General features: G+C 31.4%; 2 protein-coding genes across 2 annotated transcripts in view; one reads left to right on the top strand and one right to left on the bottom strand.

Moving 5' to 3' along the window:
* The window catches only part of LOC123709557 (probable ATP-dependent DNA helicase HFM1), a 36,930-nt gene that overhangs the window by 3,402 nt on the left and 7,224 nt on the right, over positions 1–26,304 (top strand). Inside the window, exons 7-13 of the mRNA XM_045660962.1 lie at positions 545–723; positions 1,400–1,550; positions 2,058–2,192; positions 2,813–2,933; positions 5,139–5,212; positions 6,634–6,735; positions 23,523–23,754. Coding sequence (XP_045516918.1) covers positions 545–723; positions 1,400–1,550; positions 2,058–2,192; positions 2,813–2,933; positions 5,139–5,212; positions 6,634–6,735; positions 23,523–23,754 — 994 coding nt within the window. The remainder of the gene's footprint in view (positions 1–544; positions 724–1,399; positions 1,551–2,057; positions 2,193–2,812; positions 2,934–5,138; positions 5,213–6,633; positions 6,736–23,522; positions 23,755–26,304) is intronic.
* On the bottom strand, positions 21,712–23,210 carry LOC123710212 (dynein regulatory complex subunit 2-like). Its single transcript, XM_045661977.1, has one exon. It carries the CDS (start codon positions 23,143–23,145, stop codon positions 21,736–21,738), a length of 1,410 nt encoding a protein of 469 aa, XP_045517933.1. The 5' UTR covers positions 23,146–23,210; the 3' UTR covers positions 21,712–21,735.

Genomic DNA, 26,304 nt, shown 5'->3' with positions numbered 1-26,304 from the left:
GGATCCGTGTGGTTTAATTTTACTAATTGTATAATCGTTTAACCAAACACCAAATAAAACTTGAGCCGTTCAATACGTTCAGCCGTATCCATTGTCTATTACATATTCTTTGCGTAATGCCTTTCATTACCCAACAATGCCAACATGGCCGCCGCTTTAAAAAATCGCGCCATGGCCCATACCACTATCCGCTTGGTGAGGGCATCCTAGGGGATTTCTGGGGGAAATCATTAGTCTAGGGTTATGTCGCTGAGACCATCTGGCAACACTGTGTCTGAGGGATGTAGACCGGGGCAAACGTGTCTACACAAGTATACATCCTATACAGTCCGTCCCATCCTCCACAGATCAAAGACTTCCCATCCCAAGTCAATATTGTTTATGATAATTTTGTTAATATGAAACAATGAACTAGATTCAATTGAGCTACATCCTTATCCTTTGCATGTCAACGAAATAACTTATATTATATATTTGATCACTGGAGCTCAACTTTCATCTGCGCTTACCCGTTGTGAATATTTCTCTCATTTCTGTCTTTCAGTCTTCAGCAAAAGCAGCTCATCGTATAGGGAAACTGCAAAGGCAGTACCAAAATATAGTAGATACTGTAGATTCACCAGCTCCAAAAATACGTTTTATAGCCGTATCAGCTACTGTAAGTAACCCTGAAGATGTTGCCACTTGGCTCGGCACCCCGGAACAACCGGCTGTATTTTACAAGTACGTACATATATTTATAAATTAGCCTCAATCATTTTAATCAAACGTCCGACTGCTGAATTCGAAAGAATAAGAAATGCCTTAAAATCGATAAGATTTTTGTGTTTTTCGACAGGAACTAAAATGGCATTTTATAATTAATATTGCCAGATGTAATAAATAAAGTTTGAAAATATGAATCTTTATTCCTTAAAATAAAAGGTTTAATTAGTTACTTCTTTCTTAACACTGATCTGTTTCAAATACATTGTGTTTATGCTGTGATTGAAAGAGACATTTGTGTACTTTAGTTATAACTGTGCAAATATATTAATTTATTTTGATGAATGCGATATAGTGTATGTAGTGTGGCGTGGACTCAGTTTCCGCATTTGGTCCGTTCTGCGTTAAGTCCTGGGTAATTAAGCCAGGACCTTCCAGGCTACATATATTTAATGTTTCTATACTTAGCTTGCATTTGGGCAAAACATGGCTCGAAATTCTTTCATTTGTTAAAAACCCATGACTTCAATTCAACATCAACATTTGACTTCGTCTTAATATCCCTTAGTTTAAGAGTCGTCTAAGATTCAGAAATATATTATAATAATATTAAAAAATGAAATCCATCGTTCCATAACTGAGCGTTCCTTAAGACAATTTCTGCGCGCACCCACCATACCAATTCCTATTTTAGATTTGGTGACGAATGTCGTCCAGTGAAGTTGAACCTAGTGGTCGAAGGATACCCTTGCGCTGAAGGCTCAAGCATATTCAAATTCGATATTATTCTTAATTATAAACTATGGCCAATCATACAAAGATATCATAACGGAAAACCCACTTTGGTATGTCCTTTTATGTTGATATAGTTATTTTTTAAAGAAATATCAATGTCATAGAAACATAAATTTGTGTTCATAGTTTGGATTGGTGTAGTTCGTCTTTGCTATTTAAATTTCGTACAAATTTGACACTCGCATATAAGGTATACAAAGCAAGCATCAGTTAATTAAAAAGAACATTGGGTTAGAATCGAATTCAAAACCGGACATTTGTTTATACTGTGTCTTAATTTAACTTAAAGCAGTGTAATCCTAGTGATTGGCACTATACAAATCTCTTCCCTGAGGCCGTAGGTACCAACGTACCAAAGGACCTCTGTCTATGTGTGCTGTTAAGACGCGTTGTTGAAGGTTGATCGCCTATAAGAAAATGGGGATAGGGATCCCAGAGAGTTTTCTTTTAGTTTTGGTTTTTTACACACAATTTTTTATCGTTTTAACCGAAAGAACAAGTTTGATTTAAAGACATCGGAATAAACTTAAAATACATTGTATAATACCCGGTAACAGATATTCTGCAACACCCGCAAGAGCGTAGCGTTGACCGCTGAAACATTATCCCGTGAGATTACGGTCGGATTCACTAACGACCAGAGGGCAAGGCTTGCGGCTCTAGCCTCCACAATTAAGACTAAAAAAATACAAGTATTTATATCCTTTTATAATTAAGACATTAGTTTAGAATTAATTGTCCGAACCGTCACCTGGACACCTGGAGGCAAGGGCGTTCTAGGGGTAGGTTTATTGTTTTGTTTACAATTTTTACTGGGAATAACAGGACCTCTTGGTTATACGTTAAAAAAGTTATTTCCAAAGGATTACTCATATTCTGTGTATCTAAAATAATCTGTTTTAAAAGTATTAAGATTTTTAAGTTGAATTAGTGTCAGCTTCCGCTAAATGGGCGGGCAAGATTGGGGCAGAACCGCTGTCTCACAGTCCGAGGTGAACTGATGCAGTATTGTACTCGCGTTTCCAGCGGTGAGAGATTCCCGGAGCCAATTAATTCTTAAAAAGCCGGAAAACCGCTTACAAGCCTTTTGGCAGAGTGTCCATGGTACCACTTAACATCAGTTGAGGATCCTGCCCGTTTGCCTCCTGTTACATAAAACAAGCAATCGAAAGTCAGTCAGAAAAAGTGAAAGACGGTTCTCATCAACATAACTTCCGGGAAATACCTTCTAAATCTACGTGCCAATAACTAAGGTGTAAAAATAAAGGCGTATATAATTGGAAAATAAAATTTACTAACGAAATTGCCGCAGTCACTTATTTTATGCGGAGTTGGCTGTCATCATGCGGGACTTTTATATGAGGAGAGGATCAATATAGAAAATGCATTTAGGAATAAGGATTTGCCAATTCTCATTACGACAACTACCTTAGGTGAGGGAACCTTACTATATTAAGTATATTTACTTACTTACCAGGCTTTATTTTTCTTTTATGTAATTATTTAAGTATTTTGTATTTTTCCTTGACGTCCGATAATAAAACTCAGCTGCGGGTATTAGACCGAACAACTCTAGGGCTGGACATTTTTATTGTGGAAAACAAAGAGTATGTCTCTTGACGTATGTAGAATTCTAATTGTGAAATCGGCCCTAGTAGGTTTTTTGTGTTGCTCAGTTTTATTTATGATGTCCCGTTTTCACGAACAAAGTTGCACGGGCGAAACTTTAAAAGTTTTTAAGATTAATTAAATTTTTTAGAAAATTTGTTCTTGTTTTACAAATTAACACAGTTGTTGCCATTCCATAATAAAATTAAACTATAGGCGAAAACAGTATTCAGCTAAAGTGTATCTTTCTATCAGTGATAAAATTTTACTATTATTTAGTTAATAAATAATAGTTTCTTGATATAAAGATGCCTCTTGTGTTACCTTATAAAAGACCGGATGTGGCGTTCGTATGCATAATAATATAGTTTCTACGGGTTCAGGACATTGTGGCGGTTCTAATAATGTTTTGTAATATTTTTGAAACATTAAATACATCTGCACAACCCATTTGGTGCTAAAAAAAAATTAATTTCTTTTTGGATACTATCCAGAGATGCCAGGATAGATGCGCTATCAATTGTATTATTTTTTCCTAATTTCAACCTAACGTGGTGTTAAAACAAGTCTATTTCATAGAAATTTTCGAAATGAGTTATAGAGGTAACGCAAACTCAATTCATCGATTTGTGCAGTTATCTAGCACTTGAATGGCTTCGGGATTTGTATTTCCTATTAACAACAATGTCTCAGCTATACAGTACTTCTAACTATCCTATATTCATTCTACGGTGAGTATTGTGGTAGCGCCAATCGAGCTGCAGCACTGCATCGGAAAAGATTTCCTAATGCTTGCATTCCTGAACCTGATATTTTTCGGAACCACCGCAACATCATCTACCTGCAGGTGCTATATTATCCATTGAGCCACCTGTATATCCTTACATATTAAATAACTCTGATCGTATCTGTATGTATGATTGTGAATTCAAAAACTTCCAAGTAGATTCCTGATGAAAGTATATAATTAATTATCGTTATGTAAATTGACAAAAAATATGATAATACTGAAAGAGGGCGAAAAAAAGCAACTTCATAATATATAATATACACGAAATGCGGGCAAACTTGATCAGATAGACCTACGAGCCTTATATCTTAACATATCGCTCTTGAATCTGAAAACGTTAGTCAGAACTTAGATTATATGATTCCTATTTGCTGTTCCGTATTTCGAAATTCCTTCACGTGACACCTTTCACCTTAATCTTCTATAACAGGATATCCTGTTAAAATTTTTCGGAAAGGATTTAACCAGACTATAAAGAATTTGTAACAGTACTATATATTTTTCTATTTATTTGTGTTGTTGACGTTAGGGCAATCACAATTCTGCAAGTTGATCATTTTCTTAGAGAAGTAGGTAATATTGCTCAATCTCTTCCCACCATACATACATGTGTTAAAAATGGCTCTGCACCAATGAGCTTCATCTTTGCCGTCTTAGCACCCACTTATACAGTGAAGGAAACCGGCCTTAGATCAAAAATCAACTTACTGTCTTAGGCACAGAAGGCTCATCATCTTAACTATATATCCAGTTTTATATTCCATATGCATTAACCACTCCACGGAAGCTGTTTATTACTTGTGATGAGTTTAAAATAAGTAGTAGTTTTAGCTTGTAAGTTAAATAACGATAAAAATTATACTACAGCTTAGTACAGCATAGTGCTAACAATGCATTAGTATTGTGCTTTATCCTGACAATATTCTTTAATAAGAAGTTTTTATGATTTTTATTGTATACCTATTCTTTGAAAACCGCATCATTACCAATTGGTGTGATGAAGGAGCATTTTCTGACCGCATCTCCAGGTGGTATATATATTTTTTAATTTAATTTGCTGGTGGTGGATTATATGTTTTGTTTGTTGATGTATTTTTTAAATATTTATGCGTACCTAAATGTTTACATAGAACGAAAAATTTCTATATATTTACATTTACTGTCAGTTAATAAATTTTGATGTGAGAGTTACCGAACTTGCTAGTTAGGAATTATATTATTTTCTAATCATCTTTTTCAGCAATGGGCGTCAATCTACCAGCCCACTTGGTGATCATAAAAAATACACAACAATACATGAATGGAGCATATCAGGTAGGCTTCTTAATTGTATAAAATTACATAAGAAAGTATGAAATAATATTTCAAAAGGTCTTTTATGACATGAAAATATTATATCCTTGAAGTACAAGATTGCTACATTTGTTATTTAATAATTGTTTAATACTAAAAGATTATAACTACAAAAGGATATAAATATCAGATAAATAAAATATTTATAATTGTTCCGTGATAGCTGATACGCAATTGCGTTATTAGAATCAAACTCACATCTTCTAAAATAAATATACGTACCAAATTCGAAAATACCTTTACAAAGTTACTTTTACAGTTTTTTGGTTAATAAGGAAAAATTTATTTATTTATACTTGGTAACTTTATACAAAAACTTACATATAAAAAAGCAGGTCATATTAGGCAACGAGCAGCGTTATCTCTATCAAGCGATTTAAGCTTATTTAGATATATTCATGGACTTAAAAAAAAAAGAATGTTATATTACTTATACATAAATCTATTTCGATTAATGAACTGGATAATGATTATTTACATTCCTCCATTCTTCTAGTGCGTTATAGAGCAGCCGTATTCAGCCGTATTTAAAATATTAATAATAGGTTCTTATGCTAACCCAAAATTTGAATATAATGTTAAAAAACATATTTTAAACCATATGCATTTAATAGACACGGTGTTCAATAAAACAACATCAAGCCCAATTTGTCTGATAGGCCTGCTTTTATTAACACGATCATATAGAAAGACTTCTAAATAATAAATAAAAATCTAATAAAACATTAAGAAAAACACATTTTGAACGGATTAAAGCTATGTATTATTTTTAAAACTTATAGTTTTTTACATAATTCTAAATTGTATCGGCTAAAAGATGACCATACCAACTTCGGGGCAATAAATATTGATAAAACAACTTTCTCTGCAGCTGTGATACTTTTGACATTTAACACCTTTCGTCTTCAGTCACACTGAAAAGTACGCGAAACGTCGGATTTTTTTAAAATTTAGAATTATGTAAATAACTATAAGATTTAAAAATAATACATAGTTTTCATCCGTTCAAAAAGTGTATTTCTTAATGTGTAAAAGCTATTTTAACAAATATAAAACTATCTAATAAAACAGTTAACGATGACATCGTTTAGAACAACATACCGCTTATATTGACCAAAATCAAAGATCCCGGCTGAATTCTATTGTCTAATACTAACAACGTCATCGTATGTTACGACTATCGGTTTTTACGACCAAATATCAGAAGATCGATGTCGTTGTAACAGATTTTGACTATGAATAAAGTTAATTTTCTCTTATGAATGTCGATAATTTTCTATGCTTAATACCTACATGTCCTATCATCAGATTTCGAAGTTGCTTATCTCATCACAATTTTACTTTTAAATCCTAACAAATTGTAGCAAACTATAATATTATAGGAGTACAGTATTAGCACAATTCTCCAAATGGTCGGTCGAGCTGGAAGACCGCAGTATGATACCGAGGCCACTGCTGTTATCATGACGAGAATGGCAGATAAAGTAAGATGTTTTTATATATTTACACATAATTACACAACGGATATAATACATATAATTTACGCTACGAACTGCGGCCTTATATTATTATTTTATCTCTCTCTTCGGTCGGTAGCTCATGTCTGAGCGTCGTGAACAGCAAGGCAACATCAGGATCGGAGTATCTGTTTCCACCGGTTTCTGTCCAGCACCTCTCATCTTTGGATATTGTTTTGAGGACGATGAATCTTTCATTTGATCGGTCTATCTGGTTGGTGAACTCGTCTTTTGCCTTTTGTATTACCAAGCACCATCAGTTTTTCATGCACATTGTATGGGATAATTCGTGTCCGTATTTCTTTCATGCACTACCATTAATTGACACGATTTTTCATAACAAGTACAGTTATTCAATATTGTGACATTTTGAATGCTTTTCAAATCAGCGGATTGTGTATGATGATAATATCACTTTCTGAAAGGATCTTCGCATTTCATATGATATATGCTGGTTAAGCTTCGTACACAGAGTAACCGAATGGTCCTTGAACCTTTACGTTCGTACGTTACGTTGCGTTGAAGCTCTACGTATCGCCAGGCCCTACGGTCTTACGGTCCTTGCAAATCAAATTTGGTACAGTACTGTGTTATTTGTAAATTTAACTATGTATATTTTTTTTGGCAGCATGGAATGTATAATATTGTTAAAATTTATTAAGATATATAGTTATTGTAACAATATATTAGATCTCTTCCCCGAATCTTTTTCGAAATTTGTACAACTTCTTGCAAAAAGTTATACTCTGATGAGGCAGTCGAAACCGTCTTTAAAGATTTTATTGATTCCCGTATGAATGTTTTTTTAAGACAAGGGATCAATGAACTACCTATAAGATGGCAAAAGTGCATAAATAGGAATGGTACATACTTTGATTAATTAAATACATTCTATTTAAAAAACATGTGTGACCTTATTTTTCAAATATGCAACTTTACAGAAATGGGTTACATAAAGTTAAATTAGATAAAGTTTTAACAAAAGGATTTTATTATCATAGACATGAATACAAATAATACAATTATTTCATTATTACAGAATTTTATTAATTTTAATATAATTATTACTATCATAGTTATCGTTATTATGTTTTTGTTATTAATGGCTTTGAATCTCTTCGAATCAACCATGGTAGGGACAAGAAAAAATGGTGTGTAACAGAAAAATGTGACGCGTAACGCAATAATGTGACGCTAATTTTTTTACAACGCTGATAAAGAAGTTTCACTTCAAAAATCTACTTTTTGTTCCTACCATACAAAACTTCAGTTACATATGTAAATTTGTTTAGCGATTTTACGCTATGATTCACGAACCTGAGATGGCGTAAAAATGTGTTTATTCATTTACATTTGCATTACAATGTGTAAGATTTGGGAACCCTTTTAAGTAAAATTATACCTGTACCCTAACAAAGGTATGTACCCTCCCAGCTTTTCCATATCAATCTTAATTATACAGTTCTTAAAATATATATAATTTAATTATATATTTTATTTTATTTATTGTTATTTTTTAACAACACGCGTGAGTGCATGAGTTAGTGAATAAATTAAATGTGAAACTAGTAACTACGTATGAGGTCAGAAGTATCTCCAACACTGCAGATATGTTCAAAAGCCAGTCCTATAATTGTATTTTCAGATTGTAGACGGTGAGCGGGTAGATATTAATCAGCCTTGTTAATTAACAAAAACATATTAATAAATTTATTAAACATATAGTCTTTTGCATTTTGCTTGTTTTGAATAGATTTTGTAAAATAAAACACCAAAAGTTAATATGGTACAAAAATTTATTTCTTAAACGTACACATAAAAATAAAACTAATGTACTATCACAATTTAAATTCTGGACAGACCAAACTATCAGTCACAGTTCCGGTAGCATTGAATTAAGATAATCAATATAAATGAAACACTTAATAATATTACTTAGACATAAAAAACCCCTGAAGTCAAAATGATTGTATAATTTTATTTATTTTATATGAAGACTAATCTTTATAAGGTTTGTATTAAAACATTGGAATCGTGACAAAGATTATAAATCACTTAATAAAGTAACAATTTTGTACTTTCAATGAGTAATTTATTCTTCTTGTAAATAAATGTAAATTTTAAAAAGCCAATACTGTCATTGTGTTATTGAGTTTATAAGCGATCTACGCTCCCTTGTTAAAAGGACTGGCATTTTCCTGAAAACTGATTTTGGGAACAAATCCGCTGTCCCCTTCAACAGTGTATTCTACTATCATTAGTCGACCGTCAGGTAACAAAACTCGATAACCGCCAACCACTTTGCCTTGCGCGTCTCCTGTCTCGTTCGCGCCGAAATATAACTGATTTTCGGGGTCCTCAACGTCGTATTTATATTCGTACTGTAATAATAATAATAACTTCTTTATTTTCTCCCATATAATACGTGCAACAAACAATAAGATTACAGTTAAGAAGGTCTTGGGAGACTGGTTTCCACTACGTAGGAACCTGTGATATGGATAACCAGGCTTCCATTCCACAGCAAAGACATACTCAGTCGTAACCAAAAGTGCATACATATAGGCAAAGAAATTTAAAGTAAATAAGGAAAAAAACGGAACAAAAGAGTCAACTAGTTAGAAGTTAGTAGAAGATAAAGTTGTATTGGTGTATGCGAGGGTGTGAGTGTATGTATGTGTGTGTGTGATAGAGAGAGAGTAAATAAAAACAAAGTAAGAATATCGTGACTCATTGAATATATAGCAAATGTCTTTTTGATATAATGTGAAGGATATATTGGGACAGCCCCATTTATTTATATATAATGCAATAGATGAGGAACTAATGCATAAATTGAAGTCAATAAAAACAAGCTAATTACATACATTACATAAATAACCTGGCCTGTTTCCTTATAGTACAGATTTAACTAAATTTCGTTAAAAATAATTGAGTACGTGATTAAGACAACAGATGTTACCTAGACACCAAAGTATATTTTTTGCTATCAAAATAAAGATGAGTACAACAATCTTGTCAAGTCAGCTAACCGTAAAATAATATATATTTTATGCTAAAATAGTCTATTATTATTATACTTCCTTACTTTTTTGGATTATGGCGGTCAAGGTAAAAAAAAACAATGTGGCAATATAATTTGACTACGGATAGTAATAAAGCAATGTTTTCCTAACCACGCGTTTAGAATCGAAGGTTATAAAATCTTAGTTTGGGTTCGATTTATGTTAAAACGACTACAGGGTTTTGATACTTCCCGTTATTTTAATATAAATAATATATATTCAATTTTCCAACAAAAACATAAACGTGAATGACGTGATTTAAGTTAAATGTATTCAGAAACATAATCAAAATTTTTAATGTAACAATTTCATACATCTTTACCTCGATATTGCACAATACAACTGTCGCAAAACATTGTCTAATTAAAAAAATATATAATATAATTGAATTAGATTTTTGCGTGATTTTATCACCGCACAAAAGAGGTCGCAATTCCTTCTAATTAATGTTTGTGTTCACATCGTTAGTATAATGGGTGCATTGCTTAGATGGTTGTGATAGTATATGTAAGCGGACAAGCGCACCACACCTGATAATTATGGGAAATACGTTTCAGCTGTGAAATATGCGATGTTCTTGTAATTGTGTTTAAGGTTAAGCGATTTAATTGGCTGCTTTGATTACATCTTGCATATCAACACTTTGTAAATAACTATTATCATCTAGTCTTTTGGTATATGAAGTCTGATTGTGATTGTAACCTGGTTTCATTATTTGTGAATTTAAATTTAAATTTGGAACTTCCGAATAAAGTAGCGGCACCTTATAATCTGCACGTTTTGATTTTAAAATTGTATTCTATTAAAAGTTATTGAATTTTAAAAATAGTAATAATATTCGTAAAAGATATCTACCATAATAATAAAGTTGTTTTGAAAATTTTGTTAGACAATACCCAGGAACATATTTAAAATTAATACTCAAATGTCACGAGTTCCTACAAAAGGGTCAATGTTATGAAGATTATATTTTAATTGTTTGTAATGACACGCAACTATTTACCAATTTGTATAAGCAATAGCCTTTTCAATATTCAATAATTAATTGTTCTAAGATAAAAGTAGGCTTTTAGGTACACAGTTCAATATTCCACAGTTGTTCTAGTTGTCTTAACCTGGATAGAAACTGGCATTTCATACAAATGCAATGGAATACAAACAAACAAAAAAAAATTGTATAAAAAATAAGATTCCTCTTTAAGAATTTATTAGTCAAATATGTTCAGTATCTCGAAACTAAGTTAATACGCATTATTACAACCTGAAACTACAAAAACATATGTTACAACAATTTTATTTACTTTAAAGGTAACATTTAGCAAATGAAAAGTTGTCTACCTTAACCAATTGACCTGCAAGGATGCGCTTGTCTAATAACTATACCATCGTGCCTTTGGTATGACTATTAAAATGTCAAATGACATATGGGACACGATCGTAACTTGTTTGCCTATTGCATGGGTATTTAAATAATTAAATAAATAACAGATATTTTTATCAACAGACTTTTTATATTGAAATCTCTATGACTCAAATGTCAAGGGAAACACAAAAATCGAGTTACCGAGGTTTTGACTTAACGAGAACTTCGAGATACATATGATTTAACTGCTGAAATTTTGACTAACAGATGCGCAATTTCGAAGTGTATTTTTTTATTTGTAGAGTCGAATATGAATAACAATTTAACTTTAGTTTTGTAGTATATAACTTTTACATATTAAAATGAATTAAAAAATAAGGAAGTAAACTACGATGACTTGCGGAGTCTTCTTCTTGAAATGTAGAGTATAAATATCAATACATCGTAGGGAAATAGAATTTTGTTCGAGTTACAAAGTCTAAATATATCGAGATTCCGCGTATTTAGGGGTTCAGTGACAGGGTATGGATTTTTTTTTCGACTTAACTAGGTTCGAGTTATAGAGATTCCACTTTATATATGTCGCAGCCAACTAAATAAGTATTTCTTTGAACTTGCAAAAAGGATAATCTGAAAATATCAAACTTTTCATCGAAATATTTGAATATCGAGTGCTGTTATATTGACGTCTCGCTTTTAGGAATTAAATAAAAAAAAATGCTTACTGGCTGTGGTGGGTATTCCTCTTCAGACGTAGGCGTAGGTGCGGAGTTCGCGTGTCGTACACTCACACACACTAGCGCGACCACGCACATTAACCATTTTATCGACGTCATCTGGGAACAATGAATGTGTTTAATCATCTAGAAATATATTTAATTTGTATACTGAAATTTAACATATATTTTTCGAGTGTCACTTTAACCGCGTCCTTATACCAAAAAAGTTTTTATAGTTCATTTACGACATGGCTACCGCGAGCATTATTGTTTCAGTATTACTGATCCTGAGTTGTATACGTTAACGCTTTGCGTCAGGTTTATTGTACCATAAATTAAAAAATAATGGTAAACACTAAATATCTATGTAGATTCAAAGGACTTATAAATGATAAAAGCAATGGATTTAGCAATTGAAATTGGCTCTCTAGGGAAATGGATTTTATTACGAGATAAAAATATATAAAAAAATGTGTGAGTGTGACAGCTACGACGCACGATTGGAGTTTACTCCTTACGAACGATAATTATGATATATATAGAATAGAAAAAAAGGGTAAATGAACGCATCTGCTAAAATGATAAGAGAAACAAACATATATCTGTAATTATTCGGATTATTTATATTACTTCAATAAAGCGTATTACATAAAGTATGTTACAAAACAATATAAATAATAATAACAATAATAATTGTGTTCAATTTATACAAATCCAATTTTAGAGAGAAAAGAGATAGAATCATTCTTTTACACGTTCAATCCTACAGATATATATGTTTGTCTCATTCTACGTAACGCCTCAACTTTTCGTGTTACACTTGATTTTACTCCTCATAAAATTTCCGTACCGGGCCTTATAACTCAAATCGTTTCTTAAGGAGTAAACTCCAAAAACATTTTTATTTCTATTCAACTATGAATCAACAAGAAATAGGAGTTTTACAATTAGACGTGCATTTTTTAGAAGATAGTGTTGAAGGTTCAAGTCGCAATTCATCACTTATTGTTTACCTTTCGTGATCAATTACTACGCCGATACGTAATTATATTGTTATCGACGCCTCATGGATGACATTTTTTAATCGTCGGCACTTTATAAGCGGATGTGACAATCATTATAAACGTCATACAAAAATTTAGAATAACAAATGTGGTAAAAACTTCGCCATAAATCGTACTAAGAGCTGAAAGAACCTTTAACTTTTTAGCTGAGTGTACCAGATCCTAAAATATTACTAAAATTTAATAATTTTATGTAATAATCTATATAAAAATAAAACCCTATTTCCCTTGGTCACGGCATCACGCGTGAACGGCTGGACTGATTTCGATAATTCTTTTTGTGTTGTATTTGTTATTGTCAGGAGAAGAGAAGGAAAATTCGTCTTATGAAAGAAAAAAGCGCGGAAAATGATAAAATATAAGCACACTTAACCACCGTAATCACGACTTTTGTTATGTTTTTTCAGCGCTTATACAATTCAAACTTTTGAAGAGGATGTAATAAAAATGAATATCGTTTTTAAAAAAATGCTTCGGGGTTATTATATTGATTATATACATTTAAAATAATTTCAATGCTAATTGTTTGTGGCATTAATCTTGAAAATCCATGTTTTTCACATGATTATATATCGCCTTTTCCCGTGTCAGAACACTAACAAAACTATTTATATACGCACCAGAAAAACAAAGAAAGAATGTTGTATATCGTAAAGCATTTTTAGTTAATTATACCAATTCGAAATCAACATTCATAGTTAAGACAGGACAACGTCTGTCGGGTCCACTAATTATAAACAACACTTAATAGAATTCAAACCTACAAATGTATTATATGATTAATGGCTTAGTAACATAATTACCTAACAATGTACAATAATGACGGAGAAAATTTACAATTTACAAAATCTTTAATGTCACCAAATCCCAAATCTGTGGTTCGAAATGAATTGTTTTGTTCATCTAGTATTAACAATCTATGCACTTATGCATTGTTTGACCTCAAACTTGACACAAAAAAATTCGTTTTTACAAAAAATCTTTGCTAATACATAATTAATACCTTGGGCCTTGCGTGATCGATTCCTGCGGGAAAAATTACTGTCGTGCAATATCGCGTGTGAACTGACTTGTGGTGATTTGATACTTTTTGTTCAATTTCATTAGTGGAAGTTGCAATTTAGAAAGGAAACGATCATAAAACAAACTTTACTAACTTAAGCTACCAAATGGTATGGGCTGCCGAATTTTGTTTTTATGTATATCCGCAGGTAGTTTTTATTAGTGGTAATTTATACTGAATCTACTATTCTAAACAAATAGTTAATATGTCATAAATAAAATCTATGGATTGTTGTTCTATATATTTTTAATTATGAATAAAGATAAAAATAACCATAAAGAGCCGGGATTCAAAGGCCTCCTCAGGGTATTTAGCTTGAATATTAAGTTAATTACCTAATAGCTAATACGGCTCATTATTGTTTTTTGCATTTAAACCATAAAGTTCCCGTATAATTAATTAATTAACTAAATCGATAACTGATATTTATAAATATATATTCGTTTTCCGTTAAACAGAAAACAATTTCCTTTTAATTCGTTACATTTATTTATGCAATAATTGCGATTCTGCGTTGATAGAAATAAATTGTGATTGTCTAATTGGCTATCAAGATTTTAAATTTGGAATTTTAAAATTTTCCGTCGTCTTGCAAGCATGGTCAGGACCCGTGATTGACCTCGTTCAACTTGTGGCCATGCTTGCACGCAATACTTCGATCAGTTTTAAATCTATTATAATTTATCCTTTAAATTTATTATACGTAAACATATTAATGTAATATATTTACATAGTGATTAATAATTTTAATTAAATATGGAACAGGTAACAAAGAATTTATGATACATATTCAGAAATGCATATGTATTGATGTATGACTAAGAAAATAACTATATTAGTTTACGTTTTCCTTTCGACGTTAGTTAAATTATAATATATTTACATAATATTAATCTCCTATAGTCTGAAATCAAATTTTATTTATTACAGACTCTTCCCGACTAAATAGTACTGATTTATATTTCTAGTTTCTTAACGAAACGTATTATTTTATTTATACATATTATACGTAACACACACAAATTAAACAAAACTACAGGTATCATAAATATAATAAATTTATATTATTATACCGGCATAAAAACCTATTTCGTATTTAAAGAGGTTACATACAATAGCTTGAATACTAAAAGTGTTTTAACTTAAACACACAAATTAATCAAAACTACAGGTATCATAAATATAATAAATTTATATTATTATACCGACAAAAAAACCTATTTCGTATTAAAAGAGGGTACATACAATAGCTTGAATACTAAAAGTGTTTTAACTTAAACACACAAATTAATCAAAACTACAGGTATCATAAATATAATAAATTTATATTATTATACCGGCATAAAAACCTATTTCGTATTAAAAGAGGTTACATACAATAGCTTGAATACTAAAAGTGTTTTAACTTAAACACACAAATTAATCAAAACTACAGGTATCATAAATATAATAAATTTATATTATTATACCGGCATAAAAACCTATTTCGTATTTAAAGAGGTTACATACAATACCTTGAATTCTAAAAGTGTTTTAAATAATTCAAATGTCCAGAGCTTGCCGAAATAAAAAAAAGGCGCAGATAACCTGTTTCAGAATGTAACTTTAGCCTGCGAAAACGGTTTGTGGTTTGACGGACCGTGAACTAAACGACAAAAACAATATTATGAATACGTTTGAACCTTGACGTAGCTTATTATACGGTGGTTTATTTACTATGATTAAAATCCAAAAAAGGTAGGGCCTAAACGGTCAAGTCGTTTCTTTATAATCGACTTATTAATCTATCATGAGATTATCTCAGATCTCCGTGTAGTCTTAAGAGTTTGAGGGTAGCAGTTGTAGTAGGAGTGGTAAAAGTTACGCCGAACAAATATTTACGAAAAAATAACGATTTTTTCATTATTTAAAATAAATCTGAATCAGCACAATATATGACCCAAGCCCAATAAAGGCAATTGCATGTTTATAGTACGTTATAAATAAAAAAAGATAAACACGTAAAATGTTAAAATAATTAAGGTTTTCATTCATAATAGTTAGTTAGAACTAAGATTTTATTCAAGGACTTGAACGAATAATTAATACAAAAATGCATGTAGACTTAACACGAGTGCGGATGTAAGTGATACAAGATAACTTCAAGGAACTGAGAATTAGAGAAAAAGTAATGTTTCCTATCTCCTTCATGTTTTTACAACAATTCTCATTTCATTAAAAAAAATTTGAACTGATTAGTTATCATTATTTTATTATTATTAATCCTTATGTGTACTAGTCTTTGGGTACATACCCTGTTGCTGTCTATGGACAATCGAAATGCTAGAGAGATGGCGAGTGCGATGCCGGCTTTATAATAATTGGTACGCTCTTTTCACGTACTGGAAATTGAATAACGTTCGAATGTATTTTATATGAGTTATCTAAACTACGCATAGATGAAGCATTTTGATGTACAACTCGATAAACACTTAATGGCTTAAATATTTTTTAAGAAACTGCGAGAAGTCAATCTTTTGGCGTATATGTTGTTTTAAAGTTTTGTAAAAACCTTTCCAACATTTTACAGTTTTTTCTGGTATGTGGACTCATACTTTGAAATGACATATTTAAAAGTCTAAGTAACTAATTAATATTTCAATGGCAAACGTAGATAAAAAGATAATCTCGTAATAATGACCCGGTTTCACACATTTTTACTGTGCACCTGGTAACAATCGACTTTCTGTTTCAACATATTACATCCAGAAACTTATTAGGTGACGTTATCAATATCGCCCTGTTGTTTTAACGCTTTAAAATAATTTGGGATAAAACTGAGCGTGACTTCTAAAAGCGTAAAACGAAAACTTATCTAAACAAAAGAACAAAAATTTAGTTACAAGTATTGATTGAAGCTTTTTGTGTGTTATAAGAATATTTTTTTGTTTCGCTGGTTTCAAACCAAGACATTCAGTTTATACGCCGTGTGCGTTATCCACGAGGATACGGAGGCGGTCGTCTTAATGTTTGAAATTTATGTTTGTGTGTGATATCGTTCTCCGCTCGAAATGTTTGTATTTATTTTTAATGTTTAATTTATTGGATTTAATGGTTTAATTAATTATTTAAAAAAAAGTAAGGTAGGTTCAAAAAATTGTAAATACTACTTGTATATTTATAGGTATAATCAAAAGATACGTATAAAATTAATATAACTAGTGAAAACTTAATTCTTATTTTTTTAAATTATAAATCTACAAACTTTTAAAAAAATTTTATGCACTTTAATTATATGTTTAGAATAATAATATTTTAATATGTCATGTTATGGATAAAAATCATCATGTAAGTATATATTTATGTAAAATCATTGACTTGACTCCTAAGATACGCTTATAATCGGTGCATAAAAGTTATTCTTTAGCGCAATAAATATGAGTATAATTATAAAACACTGAAAAAATATTGTTAAGCTAAAGAAATGCAATAAAAGTTAAAGAACATTAAAATTATTTATTTATTGTATTTTGAAATGTAGTTATTGTTTATTGTTATATTAATTTATGTTAGCAGTATTATGTTATTTTTATCTTATAGATTAATGTATGGAATTAAAGTGGGGTTTTTCAACCATATTATTTTTTATATCAAAAAAATTGATTTATATTAAATTAAAAATGTCAACACAATTTTAGAATTGAAGATAGAATAGAATTTTGGTACACAAAAGGTTTCTATACACACTGATATAATTTAGGTCCCTAATTCCTCAATATTAAAATGCTACTAGACCGTAATTAATATTGTATATTGAATTCAAAATAATAAAATTGTGATACATTAAAAATAATATTTGCATATTAAAAAAACACTCAGCACAACACGCAACTCACCATTAACACAGTATGCACAAAGGTGATCGGCGTCTAACTTGTGCCGCGCTGCGACCTTATGTTCTTATATACCGAACAAGCCTCGGGTCCGCGAAGATGCTGCAACTATCGTGATTTAGCCCCAAAACAAAACACGAAGCGTGATCTCTGATAAACATATGGGTACATTGCCACGTTTTTTAATTCAAATAATTTCGTAAAAAAATTCTATAGCTTGGTGTGTTCCAAATTTAAATGTGTGGGGACGACACCTTTTTGTTAATTTCGTTTAAGTGAGGCTTTGTACAGCCGAAGTAATTATATATTCGTCAGGAATCAAAACCAACATGAGCTTATTTCTTTGTTTATTAGTTGTTTAATCGTACAATAAATTTTATATAGGCTGTTAACAGAACATAAAAAGTTTCTTCAACACAAACAAAGACGCGTTACGTGAACATTACTATAAACTTCCAATATCTATCGAATTTTTGTTCGTTATTACTTTGACAAAACACTCTTTATATTAAATAATATTTTATGCATATTCAAAAAATTCAAAGTCATTTATTCATAGATGAATTCATATATAGGTAACGCAATGAACACTTATAAACGTCAAAAACAGAAATGTAGCTATATAAAGTGCTTCTAATTTTACACTTACTGCCAGTTCTCAAATCAAGGGCGTAGAACGGAAGAGAAGAACTGGCAAAAACATCCGCCACTTTTTTCTAAAATTTTCCCTAAAATGTACATAAGAAAATAAACTTATCTTTTACAAGTCCACTCTTATATTATATTTTATCATTTTTATAAAAGAATCTTATTAAGATAGGGATAATGCTTAACCCTATCTTAATAAGATTGTTTTGTAAAACCCTTAATAAAAAATATATTTTATACCTTTACACTGTGTTAACAAATTATTTTAAACACCGACGCTTTTAACAAGGAAATTTTGTCAAAACTAATGGCTAAGCGATTTTCAACCCTAAAGGTATGCGTTCCTTTTGCACATAAAATTTATCTGCACGTATTATGAAAGAAAATATCATGAGGATATCTCAGGCATGGAAGGCTGATCACCTACCTGCCTATTTTAAGGGATTACAATAAAGTCAAAGCGAAAGCTCCATTCTATTTATTAGATAAGCCGAAAAAGCCAGCTAGAAAGCCAGTTTTAAATATGAGTCTAGGTTGATAACATTGTACTATACTCTGCCTATTAAGTACAATAATTAATGATCGTGAATCGTTAATTGATAATAGGTTCTATGGGAATTCGACGGAAGTCGTGGTAACAAGCCTCGCTTTCGAATAATAATTTCGTTTATAATTTAATGTTGATTTACTTGTAAAAATCTAAATGTAAGATAAATCTTAGTTCTTACGTATATATATTAAGTGGATATTACACCACTTAAAGATTGTTTACCTACCCGTAATAGTGATTTTTGAATGGAAACTAAATAACATTTTTATATTTAAAAATTTAGTCCAATAAAAACATCATTATCTCATCAACAGGGTCCATTTGCATGTTAGCTTTCTTTCTTTAGTACGACTGGTACCAATCTCAACTATTTACAGTCAATACTTCACAATATCGGAAATCCTTGAGTTACATTAGGTCTTGTTTATCTTGTATCTAAAATTATTACAAAAAATATAAATGAATTTAATTTAAAATATTTCGAACGATGGCTTTTTAAGATATTAGTTAAATCTCCACAAAAGTTTATAAGTCATTTCTAATTCTGGTCCATATTGACGGTGTACAATTAAACATTCAGAGTGTACAAGGAATCATTCAGAGAAGATTCGTCCTGACCTAGTGAAAGTAATGTTTAATCTGTCAACCTCTCGTGACGAGGAGGACGTTATGATTTGAACATTCAAACGTTCCGTCTCCGAGTGGTTCCAGTTAACATGATTGAAGTCTTTGCTAATTAAGTATAAACGTCGTAGCTCAAATAGTTATATGGTATATTTCTTCACATTCACGCTTTAGCCGCTATATAAAGAACTAGGTTCCAGATTATAGGCTGACGATAGCGTATACATTTTATTAAGACATGTAGTAGTTAATATAGAACATAGTGTAATTATCTTACGTTAGTATTCTTTACAAAAAACATTAAACGCTTTTGAATTTCGTGGGTTCTATAAGGTACCAATTGTAATTGGTACAAGTCAAGAAGGTAGTCACAAAGCGCATTTGACTATCCTTCTATAAAATATTGTCCAGTTACAATTACGGAAGGTATTATAAATTTAGAACCCGGACGTTAGACCTCGTCAGCGTTATCAAATGACCGTATGACAGTTATACAGAAATAGTATATAGACAATACACAAAAGTAGTACTTCAAGCGAGAATAAGCTCTTCTAACCTCATCTGCGTGTAAATATTACATATCTTTCAACTTATCTTTTCAGACATTTTAAACTTTTTTGTTCAGGAAATGATGTGTTCAACAAATAAAACCTGAAATACGATAAAACTTTGCGAATTTCAATTACTCCTTGCATATAATTAATAAAATACATTTTTCCTCTTAAACCAAAAAGTTCTTGATAGTCTTCGTAGTCTGCCTTTTAAACGTATCTTTGAATCGAAGCCTCAAGGATATTTTTATACTGTCTAGCTAGATTTTATAACACTATTTACTTGAGAATCCTATGATTTATTACTATCATGTTACAATGTTGAATGACAATCGTATAATAATTATAGAATATCGATCGTACAAACAATTTTATTGTGTCGCTCATCCCGTCATTACGTAAATATGCAAGGTAATCGTCACTTTAAAATACATGTAAACTCAGAGATATAGTTATCCCTAAATTTCCCTGAACGTATGTTTAAGGGAGATGCTGTTCACCTCTGAATTATCAGAACAGATCTCATAACGTATCGCTTACAAAGTTACACCGGTGAACTGATTTTGATGAATGTTGAATAATTTTTATATTTAATGCAAATCGATTGCTATATTTTTCTAATTAGCATCAGACCACGTTAAACGTTATATTAAAATATGAATCCTTACGCAGTAATATTATTATATATAATTACTGCTAAAACTTAATACATAATTATATTATTCGATAATTCTTTAATCTAAATATATAATAGATTCGATAATTTTTGAAGTGGTTTACCGGAATTTTATAAAGTGAGCTATCAATTAATTATATGTTTAAAAGATACATTACTGTAGCTCTTGATGTAATCTTAAAATAAGTCTCAAATAAAATACAGATTCCTAAGTCTTAAAAAGGGTTTGAGTATTTATAGCCTTAAAACCGAAGATTTATGCTAATATCATTCCAGTCAAAACGACCATTTTAATGTAGTTTATTTTCACCGACTGCAATTTAAATGAGATTAACTTCGTATTTTTATTTTGTATCAAAGTTGTATCATCATTCACTAACACGAAAGACGAAACAATCAATCAAAACAATAGGCAAAATTTAAAAAGCCTACAAAATATAGACCAACTTTAAAAAAACTTTTTGTTACAATCTAGAAATAAAGAAAAACCGTTTTAGTATCAGGTATATTAACAGACAAATAATGGCGTAAAATAATACTGTAGGCGGCATGGCAAGATGTTGTATCCGCCGCGCCGTATCCATACTTAACATAAAATTTGTTCTAATAATACCACTTCGTTTGGAAAAAAGGTTTGGGTTACATTAATTGCAATATGCAGTACCGTATACTGGTGAGGTCACTCTTTTATGTAAAAACATACCTACAAACAAAATTAAAACGAATGCAGTTTTCATTGTATATTCTTTAATGTTTTAAATATTACTCAAGATTATTTAGACAGACGCGCGAAATTCTCATACTTCGCAACTTCTAAAACACTATCTATAGCTACCGGATGAGGTAATGATTTTTTAGATTTAGTACAAATGCATTTGTACGCATCCACTTGGAATTTAGTTTCTTGATATTCCTTTAATTTCCTCACAATCAATGCGTTTTCCTGCTCTAATAGCATCTTTTCACGGAGTAATGCTCGTTTAGATAGTTCTGCTTTAGATATTTTCTGCCACAGACGTGTTAGGCCACACGTTGAAGTTATTGCATTAATGACTAATGAATCCTCAGAATGAAGTCGTCTTGCACTTGTTTTAGTTTCGGTGGGGGAGTGAGGTAACGCTGTACCAAATGGTAAGACTTTCTCACGCTGAGTTTCAAATTTTCTACATAATGCTGCTGTCCGTAAAATCTTTTCTGCTATATTTTGTGATGTATTTAACCAGGTCAAGGTATCATCCGATTCTTTTACTAAAACTGCTAAAAGTTTAGCATCCAATGCGCATCCGTCGATCAATCCTTTCTTTAACCGGAAGCACGCAGCCCTATGGCGGTCACGGCGATCACGAAACACTGCTTGTTTTGTACCTGATTCATAGGCTGCCAATTCAGATCGCAGCCGTTTTAAAACGCTGTCATTATTTGCTATTTTCTTCGACTGTGAGGCTATTATATCAGCCATTAAGTTTTCTTTTTGACGCAGCTTACGCACTTTTTTCTGGTTATCTGCTGTTTCTGTGACATAAGCTTTAAGAACTGCCTTATAATCCTCCCATGTAGTGTTGTATGTATTTTCAAGGAAGGAACGTAAATTTTCTCGTTCATTTGAATATTTCATTCGGTCTTCATCTTCTTTAACTAAGTTTTCACCCCTTGTTGTCCATGCTAGAGAGTCGGCTGTTGTATGGCCGTGATAAATAAGAAGCTGTAGATGTGTTTCTGCAACGTCATGATCTTTCATGATTTGGCTAGCGTTTTCTTCGCCAAATTTGAGCAGCTTTTTTGTTTTAATGTCATTTTCTTTTGAAAGTATTTCCATTTCTTCGAGAAATTTGTTAATAGTCGTATCGATTGTGTTACAGAAACTAGCAACTGTTCTTTGGAATTGGTCATCTGCTATGTTCATTAGCTTCGTGGTATAGCGAATTAAATGATCCTTCTTGTCATACACCCTCTCAAATACATGCCACATCACTTCTATGTCTTGTCTGAATACGGGTTCTTTAACTTTAATCATCATTTCACGCCAGCTCTTATCTAACTCTCCTCGTTTACGTGCTTGAGCTGCCATTTCACGTTGTAGTTCTTTCCGCTTAATTTGTTTACGAGCCTCAGCTTCAGCTCTAAGCTTTTCAAGTTTTTTGGCTTCTTTCTGAGCCTTTTTCTCTTCCTTTGTCAGTCCCATGGCTTTTTAGAAATTATTAGGATCTAAAATAAGAGCAGTTTGAAACAAATATAATGTTTTGTTTATAAAATAATAACGAACAATGACATTTTTCTCTTATTTTGACAAATATAACGTAGATCCAAAAAGAATTTATTCCATTATGTCCTTATTCATAGTAAATAAACAATTTTTTTATAAGAATACATCTAAAGAATTATACACTTTGGATATATTTAAGACCCAATGAGCTAGCTGATAAAAGGTACTTATTTTTATTTTCTAATGAATAAGTGGAGTCTATAGAATCTTCAAAGCCTCTTAAAGTCAACTTGATATTTTAAACGTTTTTTTCACGTATATAATATTAAAAAGCTTAAAGATGTATATGAAAACAGGCTCGTTATCAATCTCTCGTCGGTGGAAGTGAACCGCTTCAAAGTTATCTACACAAGCGCTTAGCTGAGAATTTAAACAGCGAAGCCTCTCTTGGAACAGTTACTGACGTCGCACAATGTGTTGAATGGGTCAACTCAACATTTCTGAGCGTCAGAGCGGCTCGTGACCCCAGACGCTATCTGGGACTTCCACAAAACGCTTCCAAAGAGCTTATCACTAAGAAAATAGAAGGTATTATTTTTATCTATATCTGATGCATCTTCCTTTTTATTAGAGATATTTTTTTGATCGGATCGTCGGTGCTAATAAATGATCTCAAATTGGAGACTTTGGAAGAATCGAACGCTTCACCGAGATTAAAATGTCTATAGTTAATTCAAAAGTATGTCCTCAATTGTGTAAATATGATGAACGCCCTCAAAACAGTGTGGTTAAATTAATATGTAAATCTATCATTCTGAGACTGAATCCGATTACAGCGACCCTGAAAACAAAACAATTTTAATGAGGTAATTAGGTGACCATTTGACATTGGCGTATTTTTTTTACTAGTCCAGTATTTTTTTAATAATAATAATAAACTTAAATATTTAATTACACTAAATTGTTTAATTAATTAAGCAAATCTAACGCAGTTTAAGTCTTGGCACTGTTAAATAGAAACATACACAAGTTTCTAATATATAAAAAAACTAAAGAAATGATGCTACAACTTTTTTAGGCCTGGGCCTCAAGTTTCTATTTCATCACCTTTCGTCAATCTAATAGGCAACTAGGTGATCAGACTTCTGTGCCTGACGCACGCCGTCGACTTTTTGGGTCTAAGGCAAGCCGGTTTCCTGACGATGTTTTTCTTCACCATTCGAGCGAACGTTAAATGCCTATACAGCTAGCCTATTGGTGCATAGATGGGGATGGAACTTACGACCTCAGGGAACAAAGTTGCACAATGCACTAGGACAACATTTAACGGTTTTAATATAACGCTAGTTGTGTGTATTTAAACCTTTTTTCGTAAGTGTTGGTACATCTGGTCCTCAGGCGATTTATAATATTTTTTCTCCATAGGCAAGGATTCAATTATAGCCTTACGATACGTAGGTATTATTGTTTTGTTTCACATTTCTTGTTCTTAGGCGGGCGGTATTTATGCCCATAGTAAATAGCCCTTTTCGATTAACTATTCAAGCATACCAGACACGCTTTGATACAATTTAAAGAATTTTTGAGACACGTGCCTTCCTCGCCTTTCGACCAAAACAATTGTATTCTCTGGTAGCCCATTCTATTACTCGTTATAACGTAATAATGAAATTGAAATTATTTTGTAAAAATTATTCAAATAAAATTAACATGTAACACCTTTCTTCTATTTTCGACCGTGGGTGACAAAAAATATAATAAGGAACTTAGGATATCACTACTCAATAAAATATCACATAATTTATTAAAGGCTGTACTGTATAATAAAATCCAAAATTCTCGCAGTAGGGATTCCTATATTATTGCCTAATTTATTACCGTGATAATAAAAATGTAAAAATATCGCTGACTTTGGAAAACATGTTGACAAAACGATATTGTAAATTAAAAAATGAACCTCGAATTATCTCTAGAGTTAAAATTACAAAAATATAACGTTAATTTTGTTATTGTTATGTATTAGGAATTATTTGTCAAATTCATAATCATTTGAATCATTATGAGGCTATTTATATCAATTCCAATAATTTTGTTTTAAAACGAGTGTTTAAAGTTTTTGTACTTCCACTTTGTGGAACAGCTTCCTACTGAAGTATTTTCAATTCCACTTAGGGTCCTTTAAGACAAAAGCGTACCAATTCTTAAAAGGCTGGCTTCGCACTTGTGAGCCCTTTGGCAATGTGAATGTGTCTATATCTACTTAACATCAGATGAGCCTCCTCTAAAGGTTTAATTTTATCATTTCACCCAATGCTGTAGGAGTATTACTAAAATTATGACATTTTGTTTTGCAACGGAAATGTATATTATTACTCTTACTTAAACAAAAAATAAATAAAACTTGACTTGAATAATACCATAACCAATGATTCCTCGTGATTCAAAATGGATGGAATTATTATTGGAATGAAGATGCGTTATGGCCTCGACTATAGTTCCGCAAGCCTTACTAAGTACATTACTTAGGTATCTGCTATGTATAGGCTTACACAATCTTCTTAAGCGTTTATGGACACACTTGGCATTTATAAAAATATATATTTATTTATTTACACTTCGTTACATTTATATAAAAAAAAACAAATTATATAATACATAAAAAATATAATATCTCTTCCATGCAACCCTAGTAAGGGAAAAATAAAATAAATATGATGGGTAAAGTACAAAAAGTCCATAACCAATATTTATTGCATAAATAAAAATATTTCACTCGACTGGAATGGTTGACTTTAATTTGCGAAATCAAATTTTTACAACCACAATTAAATAAACCGTCCAATTCATATTTCTAATAGTCCGTGTCGAATGTTATATTATACCTAGAACGATTTCAAGTACAAAACCTTATTAGCTTGTGTCTCCTTGTAAAACGTGTGAAAGCTGATGTCATAGATGAATCGTAAAATTAAAATAACAATAGCATTGTGGAAGATGTTTGATAATAATAATAATAATCAGTTCGCTACAACGCTGAATCGAACGCTGATGCCACAAGGCCAATACTGCTCTTGTGTCACAATGTTCGTTCCCATACTCCTCCGAAACGGCTCGACCGATGCTTATGATTTTTTATGC

This window comes from Pieris brassicae, chromosome 5, assembly GCF_905147105.1.
Source record: "Pieris brassicae chromosome 5, ilPieBrab1.1, whole genome shotgun sequence".
In the NCBI taxonomy this organism is placed as follows: domain Eukaryota; kingdom Metazoa; phylum Arthropoda; class Insecta; order Lepidoptera; family Pieridae; genus Pieris; species Pieris brassicae.
Note: the sequence above shows the minus strand (reverse complement) of the source record. Positions and strands in the feature narration are given on the sequence as shown.